At 47.5% G+C, this 12,961-nt stretch overlaps 1 protein-coding gene across 1 annotated transcript; it reads right to left on the bottom strand.

The window, feature by feature from the left end:
- Positions 1-275: 275 nt before the first annotated feature.
- Positions 276-10,661, bottom strand: LOC125621494 (killer cell lectin-like receptor subfamily B member 1B allele B). Its single transcript, XM_075119109.1, has 6 exons — positions 10,352-10,661; positions 8,682-8,780; positions 8,195-8,308; positions 5,051-5,205; positions 4,610-4,719; positions 276-3,790 (listed from the first exon to the last, which is right to left on the bottom strand). Exons 1-6 carry the CDS (start codon positions 10,659-10,661, stop codon positions 3,670-3,672), a joined length of 909 nt encoding a protein of 302 aa, XP_074975210.1. The 3' UTR covers positions 276-3,669.
- Between the last annotated feature and the right edge of the window lie 2,300 nt (positions 10,662-12,961).

Genomic DNA, 12,961 nt, shown 5'->3' on the forward strand with positions numbered 1-12,961 from the left:
CTTCCTTCAAGGACCTCGTTGCTGATTCTCCCTGATCTTCTGTAGCTCCAAGTGCTGCCCTGCCCTCCTAGCTGGCCAAATGTGGACAAGATCTACTAGTTCTAAATCCTGAAGTACATGGTGACAGAAATAATCAGTTTAATTCACTAACTGCAGCTACTACTGCCTTTGTTTAATAAATCGGCTTTAAATGCAAACAATGTTTTGATAAACTTTTTAAAAATGCATCCAACACATGTAAGTTAGTTTTATTAAATACAACATTAAAATGCTGGGTTTTGTGCACTTTAAATCGAATTTCCATCCAAATAGAGCTTGACATAAATCACAAGTAAAAGATTCATCTAGTTATAAAAAAAAAATGTAAAAATTAATCTGAATAAATGTACAGTAAGCTCTGTAATTGCTCAGATAAATGTGTATAGGTATGGTGTAGCCCCCTGGTTAGCAAAAAGAAGCACCCAATTTAGTGTACAGGCTATATTTAAAGACATGCTCATTTGAACTAATGGTTATCAACCAACGAATTAACCTTTCTTTAGCAAAATAAAAAAGTACAAATGCAAAACAATTAAAATTGATTATTTAAATCAAGGGTCCCTGATTGCTGATTTGAATCATGATTACAATAGTTAATTTAAAATCAAAGTGATTTAAATCAATCCACCATGGGTATGATAGAGGCAAGAGTCTGTCGCACAGTTCTTAAGGCCTGAGAGGGGATGTGGGGGTGGTAATCCAGTGTTAAGGGTGCCAAACCAAGAGGGGCTGAGGTGGAATGAGTCTAGCAAACCCTGCTCCATGAGATGGCTCTTTAAGGGAAGAGGTTTCAGAGAAGCAGAAGACATGGCTCTCTAAGGGAAGAGGTTTCAGAGAAGCAGAAGACATGGCTCTTTAAGGGAAGAGGTTTCAGAGAAGCAGAAGACTAGCTTAGCTACCTCCTTAACATGATAACACCCAGCTGTTAGGGTAACTGACTGGAAGAGGGTGAGGGGAGACTTGCAAGGGAGTCATGAGTCGAAAGAGGATTCCTGGAATAGGAACTAGCATGGAGCCTGGGGAAGCCTGCTTGAATTGCAGCACAGCCCTGAGGAGGAGGGCTGTGGGGTCCCTTAACCACAGCGAGGGAATTGAGTCAGGCACCAGGGCCCAGGTAAAGCCAGTCCCACTTCCAGTCAAGATTCCCTCCTTTCTCTACCCCTCTCCCTGAGCCTTCCTTGACTCTCCATGCCACTAAGGTCTCTCCCTACCCTTCTTCCTCCCCCATCGCCCCCTGTGATGAAAGTGGGAATTTATTTTTATGAACAATACATGCAAGGGGTTAAAATGCTTCCCCTGGGCCAGAGAAAGCGGGTGGTGTTTGGGACAGGTAGCCCACTAAGGCTGTCTAGCTTCCAGTCCACATGGCTGAATGGGAGACCCTACAGAACAAGTAAACCTCAATGCCTGGGCATGACACCTACCGAAGGGGAAGCTGAGGCAGCTGACCCTGGCTGTGGCTGGAGAGCAAAGGGGTGAGGTTGCTGCTGGAGTCAGAGCAGGACAAGGAGAGAACAAAGATGGAACCCAGGGAAGCAGGGCATGGTGAACCCATGGGAACCTTCCCCATTGGCTCTCTGGCCTATGACTACCTCTTTGATGCTAGCCTACAGCCTTTCAGCTTCTGTATGGCAGGTGACTGATGAATTGGTACCTTATGTTGAAAAGGCTGCCTGGGGTTGCTGCAGATAATTACTGAGAGCACTGCACCCTGAAGAGGAAAGTCTGAACAGACCCTACCTCAGTTCAGCTTGCCAAATGGGTTGCTCTGGCCCCTGTCTCAGGGTCGTTGAGGCTACAGGCCGGCTGTTGCAGAACAGTGGGGATCCTTGGGGTCCAGGACACTGAAGTAGTTACTAGCAGGAGACTGATGGACGATTCAGGCATAGCACAGACCCTGTGAGTCAGTGACATAGCCCTGCCCTGCCCCCACCACCAGAAAAGCTGAAAAACTGGGGCTGACTGAGCAGTTTATGGACAGAGAGTGACTCTTAGTGGCTAGCAAGTGCAGTCGCTGAATCCTGTGGATTCCCAGAGCAGTGTCTGCAAAGATTTTAGGATCAGATTTTTCCAAGGGGAGGTCTCATAGCACAATCATAAATGTACATTCAAGGATATTTGGGGTGAGGGGGGAGGGAATGCCAGACAAAGTGGGCATTTTCTGTAATATTTTTGATATGTGTGCCTCAGTTTCTGTATACATTACTACCCAGGGGGTGCAAAGGGTTAAACCTGCTCTTGGAGGAAGATTAAGAGACAGGAGGTGTTTGTGTCACACAGCTGTCCGGGGAGGTATGAAGGGGTCATTAAAGGACTGGTAGAAACCAACCCAGATCAATGGAGAATCTGGAAAGGCAATGGGAACCCCAGTGGCCATGATGTTCAAACAAAGGCGATGTCCCCTGCCACCTCTTGGAAGAGAAGCGGAGAGCAAAGAGTGATGACTCGGAGAAGGGCTGGACTCTGAAGAGACAGAAGTTTGCACTTGGGACTCATAAGAAGATGGAGAAAAGATGGATCCCATATCAGCTTGGCTGGCTGATTGCACTGGCTTGGCCACTGGGGACCAGGTCTTAACCTTTGCCTCTCATTGCTGCCCTAAGGGCTTTCAGATTCTGTAGGCAGGTGACTAATACATTGTTACCTTGTATTGAAAAGGCTGCCCAGTGTGTGCTACAGGGGTACACTGTACACAAGCCTCCTGTAGGAGTCTAAATTCACTGCAGGGAGCCACAGAGAGAGACAGGGATCGTTGGTGCCGAAGGCCCAGTTTTGGAGTCTTGGAGGCCATGGGCCAGGACCAGCCCACTAAAGGGGACACGTCCAAGGGCCTGGTTACAGGCTGGGCATAGATCAGACCCTGTGGATCTGTGACAAGAACTATTGTGTGCTCAGATTTGAGTGCATAAATGGTAAGCAACTACCAGATGTGGGAATACAAACCGGTGCTTCTTCACCTAAATCTCCCACAGAATTAGAGGCTATGGCTGAAAGTGGGGCCAGGTAGAAGAATGTTCAAAACTCTGCCTTTGAGAGGTGACCAAATGACACGTAGGTCTCCAAAAGTGACATTGGGGCTTTACAACTTTTAATCTTCAAACTGTTCCTGAGAGCCAAGAGTGCCTGTTCACACACGATGCGCAGGAGGCAGCCAGCTCCTCAAGAATCAGACCCAGTTCCTGAGAAACAAGTGAATGGATCTGACAGAACAAGAAGCACAGTGAATGGATCTGACATAACAAGGAGCAATGGTCTCAAGTTGCAGTGGGGGAGGTCTAGGTTGGATATTAGGAAACACTATTTCACTAGGAGGGTGGTGAAGCACTGGAATGGGTTACCTAGAGAGGTGATAGAATCTCCATCCTTAGAGGTTTTTAAGGCCTGGCTTGACAAAGCCCTGGCTGGGATGATTTAGTTGAGGATTGGTCCTGCTTTGAGCAGGGGGTTGGACTAGATGACCTCCTGAGGTCTCTTCCAACCCCGTATCTTCTATGATTCTATGATACCTTGGAAAATGGGTTTGTCTGAGACTTTAGAATTCTTTAATTAGCAAATCTGTTTTTCTCTTAGGAAAGAAACAAGGGTACTTGCTATTTTAGTTAGGTAAGTGCAGCTTATTGGTGTGACTGCTTATTTCAGGGCAACTTTCTCACAAATCCATTTAGCTACAGCCGTGCAGGTTTCCGAAAGAGCACGGTTCCCTTTGATCATCACACAGCTCTCCCTTTCAGCAGCTCCTCTTAGCTGGAACCTGGGGAACAAAGAGCAGGAGTCACTGGGTGTTTAGCTTTACTGAGCAAGATCTTTAGCAGCTATCCCTCATTCGGAGGGGTGGTCTGTCTCCATACTAACTTCCTTCATCCATACTTTTCTACAGAGCCCTAGTTAGTAATATGCCTCACAGAGTGGGAAAGGAGCTGGGCAGGCTCATTTCAGTGCTGGAAAACATCGCAAAATCCACTGCGATGATTGACCAATACTGCCCGTGGGTGTATTCAAACCCCACTGCTGGGGAGCTAAGCCGAGGAGCCCAGCAGCACCTGTGTGGTCCTATTTTGTACCACTGTGCCATGTGCACTGAGTGGTGTCTGAAGTGGGTGGAGCTTAGTTGGTGGGCGGGGCTTGGGAAAGTATCACCTCTTCCCCCACCCCCATTGCAACCCTGGTGGAGGTGAACTGTACTGCTCAGCAGGAGACGGGACCCTGACCCTGCATTAACGAGCGCATTGCTGGACAAGGGCCACCTTACTCAGGTAGAACAGCACAGCTGAGAGCTAACATAGGCGTGAACTCTTCAGCAAGTGCCTCTTCAGCAAGAGTCTTCCCAGACATGCCCATTCTCCAAACAGACCCTGACCCCCCTTTATCTTGTGGCTTTGCAAGCACATAGGGGGCTTGAGACTGACCATCCCTCCATGGGGAGGACTCTGTCTGGTGCTTAACTTTACTTGTGCTCACAGACAGCCTCTGCTCCTGCTAGCACTAGAGGGCACTAAACTTGTGTTCCCACTTGTGCACCATGCAAGACACACTCAGTTTCAAAGCCAAAGTAGGAACCATGAACACTCACAGTGTTTCATCGAACGTGGAGCCGTCCAACCAGGTCCATTTCCTCTCTGGGGATGTAACACTGAGTCCAAGCCAAACCAGGTTCAATTGTGGAATACTCAGTATATACGCCTGTAAGTGACAGGACGGAGGAGTCTGGGTGAATATAACCTGCTAGAATTCTCTGGCTTCTTTGCTCTCTCAGCAAATGAAGGAAGAGAACCTGCTACACAACTGTGCAATAGATATAAACCCAATTTCTGATGTTTCCCTTTCCTGGTCTCACACCCTCCTTCCCCTCCACATAACAGTGATATTTTAACGTGCTCTGTAAAAGATTTTTCTTAAGCCAAAAGTCATACAGCTGGGGCATTGTTGTTTTGCTGCAAGCTCATTGTATTACATTATAACTAGTGACACTCATCTCTCAAGGGGCGGGTTAAGCCATTTTTATTTACTGTACCATCTCCTCCTTGTCTTGGATCACGAGCATTTGAGAGCTCTTCGCTGAGCAGTCCACACGACTCTCATTCCATGTTTTACTTTCTTTAGAGACCCAATAGCACTTGTTCTTGTGCTGCAGCCAGTCAGCGGGGCACAGTTTGCACTCACAGCCCTCTAGAAACAGACATGGAAAAGGCAACATTAAATGGGCCGGAAGGTTCTGAACAGTGCTGAGCTTCCCTATGTTCACAAGGGGCTTTCAAACTATAAACATTCTCAGCCAAGACATTTCTCTTTATTCATTGTTTGTTTGAGGAAAGGCCCATTATTCAAATAGCAGATGGAGGTGCGGGTCAGGAGAGAGGTGCTCTGGCAGAGCTGTAATGTGAATATGAATTCATAAGATTGGGCACACAATTCACATTTTACGGGCTCAGTATCACACAATGCATTTCCCCCCAAGTAGCACCGAACCTCTGAAATGAAAGACACAACAAAACTGTCTCCTTCCCTGCTGAGCCACTTCTGAAGCACTTTAGAAGTAGAAGGAGGGAGGCAAGGGATTCTCAGAGGAAGTTCTGGCTTCCCCAAGTACTCCCAAAGAAATGAGGGCTCTGTTCAGATCAAACACACACACACACACAAAACCACCTTACAAGAACAGTATTACAGTTGCAAAGTCAAGCACTCAAAAGTTAGGAAGTGTCAGAATTGAGGTTGCCTGTGCAATCTTTATTGGACCCCCTGGTGCATATGCATTATGATCCAGTCCGTAATTACATGATCACCTACCAGTTTTCTCCACCAGACCCCTGCTTCATTCTGGGCACATGACAGACGGTGCTGCTGACTTACCGAGCAGCTGTTCAATATTTTATTTTCTTCTCATTCAATGTGTAGCCCCAGTAATACTGCACACTATTCAAAGCCGGCTCTGAAGACAGAACTATTAATTTCCTCATGGGCTTTCCTCTGGCACTCCTTTCTATAGTAGCTGAGTGCTTCACAAAACAGTAATGAATTTTCACAGCACCCCTGTGAGATCAGGGGATTGCAATATTTCCATTTTACAGATGGGGAACTTTGGCACAGAGAGTTTGAGGTCAAAAGTATCCACTAACACCGGGTATCCAACTTGAGACACCTAAACTCAGCTCCTCACAAGGTATTTAGGCAGGATTTAGGCATCTAAATGCCTTGACTTTTCAAAGTTCTTAGCGTTCTATAGTACTTCATAAGTTCAGTGCCCAGCTTCCATTGATTTCAGTTACAGTTGCTCAACACTTCTACAAATCAGATCCCAGGGTCTCAGTTCAGGCACCCAATGAATGAGGAACACAGTTAGTGATCACTTGTGAAAGGATTGGTTTAAATAACTCTCCCCCACCACCAGCCCCAATGTACTCTCTCCCCCGCCTTCTGGCTCTTGTCCCTTCTGCATGCAATTTAGGCAACTTCCTCCTCCATGCTGCTAGGGCTCAGTGGGGCTCAGAAATCACAGGAGAGACAGGATCCCCATGCTCAGTGCCCCTGTCAGGACCCAAAACTTTGCCCGCAGCAGCTCAGGGCTGCAATTGCATGGAAAGTCCTACTAGTCAGCCCTCTGTAGCTCTGGGCTGGAGCACGCTCACTGCTGATAGAATCATGAATTTTCAAAGGTTTAAAACTTGGCCAAATTTGGGCAGATATTCACAGGTGCAGCTAAAGCCAGACAGATCCCTGATTCGTAAGCCACCCCCTTGCCAAACGTCAAGTCCCTATTCCAAAGCATGGGGACAGCACTAAAGCTTCTGAAAGACAAAGTCTCCAGAATTTTTTTAACATGAGGAAAACAATATATTTTCACTAGCCTGGTCCTCATGAACAGCTGGACAGTTTTGGCTGAAATGTAAAAAATAAAAATAAAAATCAGGCTGAGGCAGACCCCTGGCATGGAAAGGTTCAGCGTGAACATTTAATCTTCAGCAAAAATAAAAGCAACTGAAAACAGGCTCTCCTAGTGGGAAGTATTAAGTTACATTTGCATATATGTTAAAATAATGTTATTTGGGCTGCAAAGGTGAACAGCTGAAAGCTAGGAAGTGTAAGAAATAAGATTGCCCAGACAACCTTTAATCGGCCCCTCTGTAAAACATTGATATGGTCTTTAATGACATGATCACATTCTGTTTTTTCCATGAGACCCTGCCTCATTCAGTGCATAGGATGGACAGTGGATGAGTCAGATGGCTTTAAGAAGAGGAAAGATGCTCTCGTGTTGAAAGCACTGGACCGGACTCTGCCACAGATTTCCTATGTGATGTTCAGCAAGAGTCTAATACAAAAGGGCAGAGTTAAGGTTTTATAGACAACTATAAATCTGTCATTCCCTAACTTCTGAATTCTTGACTTTGCAGCCAAAACATTCTTTTAATGTAGTTTTTTTTATATAATAGAATTGTTATTACACTATAAAATGTGTCTGTTTCATACACATTGAAAGTAGTTTGAATGACCACTAGATGTCACTCCTACTACTTTGCACAAACAGCTGAAAACGGATGCACTTTATGCATCCGATGAAGTGAGCTACAGCTCACGAAAGCTTATGCTCAAATAAATTGGTTAGTCTCTAAGGTGCCACAAGTCCTCCTTTTCTTTTTGTGAATACAGACTAGCATGGCTGCTACTCTGAAACCTATTTATTAGAGCTGCTTGAAAAGTGAGACTTTCCCAGACAGAAATTTTCAGAGGGTTTTCCCCTTTTTTATTTTCTACCTTTTTTTCTCACTGGAGAAAATATGGGGTAAGATAAAATATACAGGAAAGAGGGGAAAAGGTTTTGAAACAAAATTTTTAGTTTTTCTCTGAAAATTTCCCCTTTGGAAAAATTTCAGAAAATTTAAAAATAAATTTTGCCATGAACATTTTTTTTTGACAAAACCCTCTTTTCTGATTAAAAATCAGAAAATGTTTCAGCCAGTTGTAGTATTTATCTTGCAACCATCAAACAGAACAAATGACCAGAAAAATAAAGATGGGAAGATGAAGGTATGGCACGTCTCAGCTATGTATAAGTTATTGTAACACAGTAGCTGAATTTTCAATCAGCGAGTTTGGAGTGAGAGTTCTTCCAGGTGGGCACAAGGTTGCAAAGAGCACAAAGAATAGCATATACAGTTACCTGTTAAGTTGTTGTCTGGCTTTGGATACAAACTTTGTTTCGAGCAGGACTGGGAATCCTTCAGGCTGGAATTACATTCAGTTCCATTTGTTGTTCTCTGTCCTCTGGTCTGTCCTTCACAAGGACATGCAACAAAAGAGAGAAGGTTAAAAAGTATCAAGTCACCAAATACTATGGGATATCTATCAAGTTAGGATGGGGACAGAGAAGTAGTGTGAGATGGAATCTCACTCATTATCCACCGTAAGGTGCAAAAATGTGGAATGAACATCTTACACATCTGTTACAGCCAAATAATGTATGTTTCATGTATCAAGCTCTCAACTCTACTTTCTTTATATAACACGCTTGATGTCTATGGCAATGATGAAATGCCTGGTAATTTATTCAGAAATGTTTTGGAGGCCAAAATATAGAATCTAAATGGAATTGCGGAGGAAGAGGAGAATTCATTGAGCCAAAGAATCTGTGGCACTGAGCTACTCACCCCAAACACCAAACACAATCACAGCTACCGCCAGGATGATGTTCCCGGCCCATCCGAGGCAGAGAGCAATCCTATGCCAGCGCGGGCACAGAGCGCTATCTGCAAGAACCAAAACCTTGGGTAAAGATTTAAAAGAAAACATGGAAACTTGCTCTCCTTTGGAGGCTGCGCAACTTACTTCATATGCAGATAAGGATAAAGTTCAGGCTCATGGAATATGAGGAGGGAAATGATCATGCACGGAGTTTAAAACTCTGAGGCCACATCACCCTCACAAGGGCAACATTAATTGTCTAACTCGATGGAAGTAGCGGGAAGCTGAAGAAAATACCAAAGAGAAAAAGATTAAATTTGCTTTCAGGATAGACTAAGGCTGTGTCTACACTAGCAACTGAATGACAAAACTTGTCTTTCAGGAGGTATTGAAAAAACCCAAAGCACCAGGTGTGAACAGTGCTTTGTCCTGCCGACAAAGCTAACGCTCGTTTGAGGTGGAAGTTTTTTGTCGGCAGGAGAGCTGACAAACAGTGGCTACGCTGCGTGCCTTTTAGCGGCACAGCTGTAGCAACACAGCTGTGTCGCTAAAAGCTGTGTAGAGTAGGCCTAGCCTGAGAGAGATGTGTGTGTATCACCTAGCTGTCTGAGCTGACCGAATGGGTCATTAACAGGACTGGCCAAGGCTGACCCATATCAGTGGAAATTCTGAGAAGACAGTGAAAAGCCCAGCCACCAGGGCACTGACGCCTAGCAACCCATGATCCAGAGTGGGGAGGATTTGCCCACCTCTCAGCAGAGAAGCAGAGCAGAGACCCCAGCTTCAGGACAAAGGACTGGGAGAGGTGAGGGTAATAAGTGTGGGGTCTGGAAAAAGCTTGGGGTCTCTCTCACCTGGGAACTGACTAAGGAAGGAAGTCAAAGAGAGAGAAAACGTCTGAAAATGGAGTTCATTAATGCTTGCTTGGTGAATTGTGGCCAGACAAGAATGGCCTGTGTTTTAACCTTTATGTCTCTCTGCTAACCTAAGGACTTCCCGTGCTGTGTTCCAGGTGACTAATAAATCCTACTCTGTGCTGAAGACACTTTTTGAGGTGTCACTGGGGCGAAAGTAACTTAAATTTCTCACAAAAAGAACGAGGAGTCCTTGTGGCACCTTAGAGACTAACACATTTATTTGGTCATAAGCTTTGTTAAAATAAAATAAAATTTGTTAGTCTCTAAAGTGCCACAAGGACTCCTCGTTCTTTTTGCTGATACAGACTAACATGGCTACCATTCTTAAATTTCTTACAGGTACCGTTGTATTGCAACCCCCCCTTGGGGGGCTCAGGGCAGAGGGTTGGGGGGTTGCAATACGACAGTACCTGTAAGAAATGTAGGTGTGGGATGGAGTGCGGGGGGCTCAGGGCAGGGGTTTGGAGGTGTGTGAGGGGGGGCTCAGGGCAGGGGGTTGGGGGATGTGGGAGCTCAGGGCAGGGGGTGCAGGAGTCAGTGCAGGGGGTTGGGATGTGGGGGGGGGACTCAGGGCAGGGGGTGGGGGTGCAGGAGTCAGTGCAGGGGGTTGGAGTGTGTGTTGGTGTGGGGGAGCTCAGGGCAGGGGGTTGGAGGGTGTGGGGGGCTCAGGGCAGAGGACTGGGGAGCTGGGGGGAGCTCAGGGCTGGGAGTGCAGCCACCGAGCTGCCCAGCTGCCTGATTCCTGGGGCTGGCCGGGGCGACAGGGACCACGGCGCTGCTTGGCTGGCGGATCCCCAGGGCATGGTGACCGCGCTGCCTGGCCACCTGAGCACTGGGGCTGGAGCCTGGGGGCGCTGTGGCCACGCCGCCCAGGGGCTGTGGGTGCTGGCTCGGGCCCACCAGGACAGGGGCCTCGTCCCCCAGCCATCGGCGCTGGGGCCAGGGGCCACTGGGAGGGGTGGAGCCCCATCCCCAGCTGGCCACTCTCTTACCAGTGTGCCGCACCAGGGCGCACCGGCCTACTTGCATCTCTGGGTGTCACTGTAAATACTGGCTGGGGTCCAGTAATGGCTGTAGGCTGTGTGAGTCTCTGCCAGGAGTCTAGCTCAGTTGGGCTCACTGAGCAGAGCTCACAGTGTGGAACAGGAGTGCTGGAGCCCAGGAGCTCAGTCTAGGAGGAGGTGAGGCCATTTGGCCTACCCTGAAGGATGCGTGAGACCCACTGGGGATCTGGCACATTGATGGGGTTCCTCCAAGAGACTGTTCAAAAGCTGGAGCGCAGCGCCAATCCTGTAGAACTGTGACAGTGACTCCAGGGAAATCAATGTCAGCAGAGAGTTTGCTCCATATTGTTGGTAAAGGGGAGATATTTCACCATATGACGGCATAGCAAAAACAGGCTGCAAGCGGCTTCCTCTGACTTGGCTTTTTCCATCCATCCATCCATGCAAGTAAACGTATCCCTCAAGGTCTGCTGTGTGCCAGCCCCATCAGCAGACACTTGGTAAATACCCCTGGGGCTGTTGACAAGGTGATGGGAAGAACTGTGAATTGGAAGTACCTGACTCCCATGCAGAATCTCAGGTATTTGCAATGGTTCTTCCTGATAGCCAGGTGGAAGTATCCATCTTTCACGTCGAGAGGGAAGTACGAGCCTCCTGAAGAGTGAGGGAAGGATCCAAAGCCTGACATATTTGTTCAGGTCTTCGAGGCCCAGAATAGGTTATAGACCTTCCTTCTTGGGGATGAGGAAGTAGTGGGCGTAGAGTACCTTCCCTTGGTTACACAGAGGAACTTCTATAGCTACTCTCAAGAGGAGTGAGTCCCCTTCTTCCAGGAAGACTTTCTTGTGAGAGGGGTGTCCCCCTGAGGAAGGAAGGAGGCAGGAGAGTGGGGACGGGACCTGGTGCAGAACTGGATGGAATGGTCTCTGTCACAGGGTGGCTGGCTCCTGTCACTTGAAGCAGGTCCAGTGTCCTGTGCCATAGCAGGTGCTCCCAGCTGGGCCAGCCAAGAGGGCAGGGAACTGCACCTGGGGAATAAAGGGTTAGGGAAAGTTCCAGTGAGTGAGGACCAGCTGTGAGAAGGAAGCTGACTGAGAGAAATTTAGGAAGCCGCAGGAAGCAGGACTGCCAGAGTCCACCGGGAGAGGAGGCAGCAAGAGTCTAACATCTAAAGGGTGATCTGAGGAACTGATTGTTTGTTTAAGTTTGACAATAAACCTACTTAAAGACAACTGTGGGTGTGGCAGTGAATCCTTGGCAAGCGGGGCAGAAGCCCTGCCTTGTGACAGTCTCCAAAGCCCAGCAATCAGAAGTTACTGTGCATCGGTTGCTGTAGAAGAATAGACAAAGACTGAAGGGAGGGGACAGAGAATGTCAGAGGGGAAGGTGCCAGAAACTTATGTGGCTCCCGAGTGTCCCATTAAACTGGCAGCTTGTAGGCAGAGGAGGAGGACTGTGATGAAGAACGCTGGAAGTGTTTGTTCTTGTGCTTTTGAGGTCTCTCCCCGTGGCCACGGTGGAGAGAGGTTGGAACCTCTTTATGTGACATAAAGTGAGGAGCAGGCCTGAGAAGTTGCTGAGCCCACCCTTTGAAAACCTGTCAAGGTTCAGATCATTCCCAAGCTGGGTAGGGCATATGCTTCTAGCTGTGGCCCTGGTAGATCTGATCTTCTTCAGATCTTCTCACTGAAGAGGACCTTGCCTTTAAAAGGCAGATCTTCTATCCTCCACTGGGCTGCTGTAATCAGGCCTCGGGGTGGAGACAGGAATATCTACACAGGCCTATCACAATATCCAAGGCTGTGTTAAGAGGATGTTTACCCATTGTACAGCCCCTCCATTAGCAATGCCCTAGCTGCCTGCTTCTGTTCCTTTGGAAGAGACTCCAAGAGGGGGTTCAGGGTATCCCAGAGAGCACAGCTCTACCTGGCCATTACTCCTTGGTAACTCAAGACTCACAGTCCTAGAGAGCATGAGGGAAATATCCTGTAGAAAAAGGGGACAAATCTTTTCCTTTCCCTGTTTGTGAGAGCAGAAGGCTAGGCACTGGGTCTGTCCTAGGCCACTGACACCATCACAGAGTTGGGGGTAAGGTGTTGCTGAAGGAACTGACACCTTTCTGATGGGACAGGATACACCCCATCTGTTCTCTTAGAGACCAGGGGAAAAGGCACAACAGTCAACCAAATGTCCTTTGTAGGATTTGTCAGCCCGACTGGTGGGAATAACCTTGTCTTTCACCTGGACCTGCAGAATACCGAACAGCTCCACTGCAGAGGTACCTGCCTTGAGCTCCAGTGTATTGGCCCTCTTCCCGAGATGCTC

This window comes from Caretta caretta, chromosome 14 (assembly GCF_965140235.1).
Source record: "Caretta caretta isolate rCarCar2 chromosome 14, rCarCar1.hap1, whole genome shotgun sequence".
Taxonomy (NCBI): Eukaryota; Metazoa; Chordata; order Testudines; family Cheloniidae; genus Caretta; species Caretta caretta.

Bases quoted from the DNA above. Each gene is read 5' to 3' on its own strand.
- LOC125621494 (XM_075119109.1), bottom strand. From the start codon at position 10,661: ATGCAAGTAGGCCGGTGCGCCCTGGTGCGGCACACTGGTAAGAGAGTG. The intron at 8,781-10,351 runs GTGGCTGCACTC...TGGTTCTTGCAG, and splicing joins TCAGGCAGCTGGGCAGCTCG to ATAGCGCTCTGTGCCCGCGC. The intron at 3,791-4,609 runs GTGAGTGTTCAT...TTTGTTCCCCAG, and splicing joins TCCACGTTCGATGAAACACT to GTTCCAGCTAAGAGGAGCTG.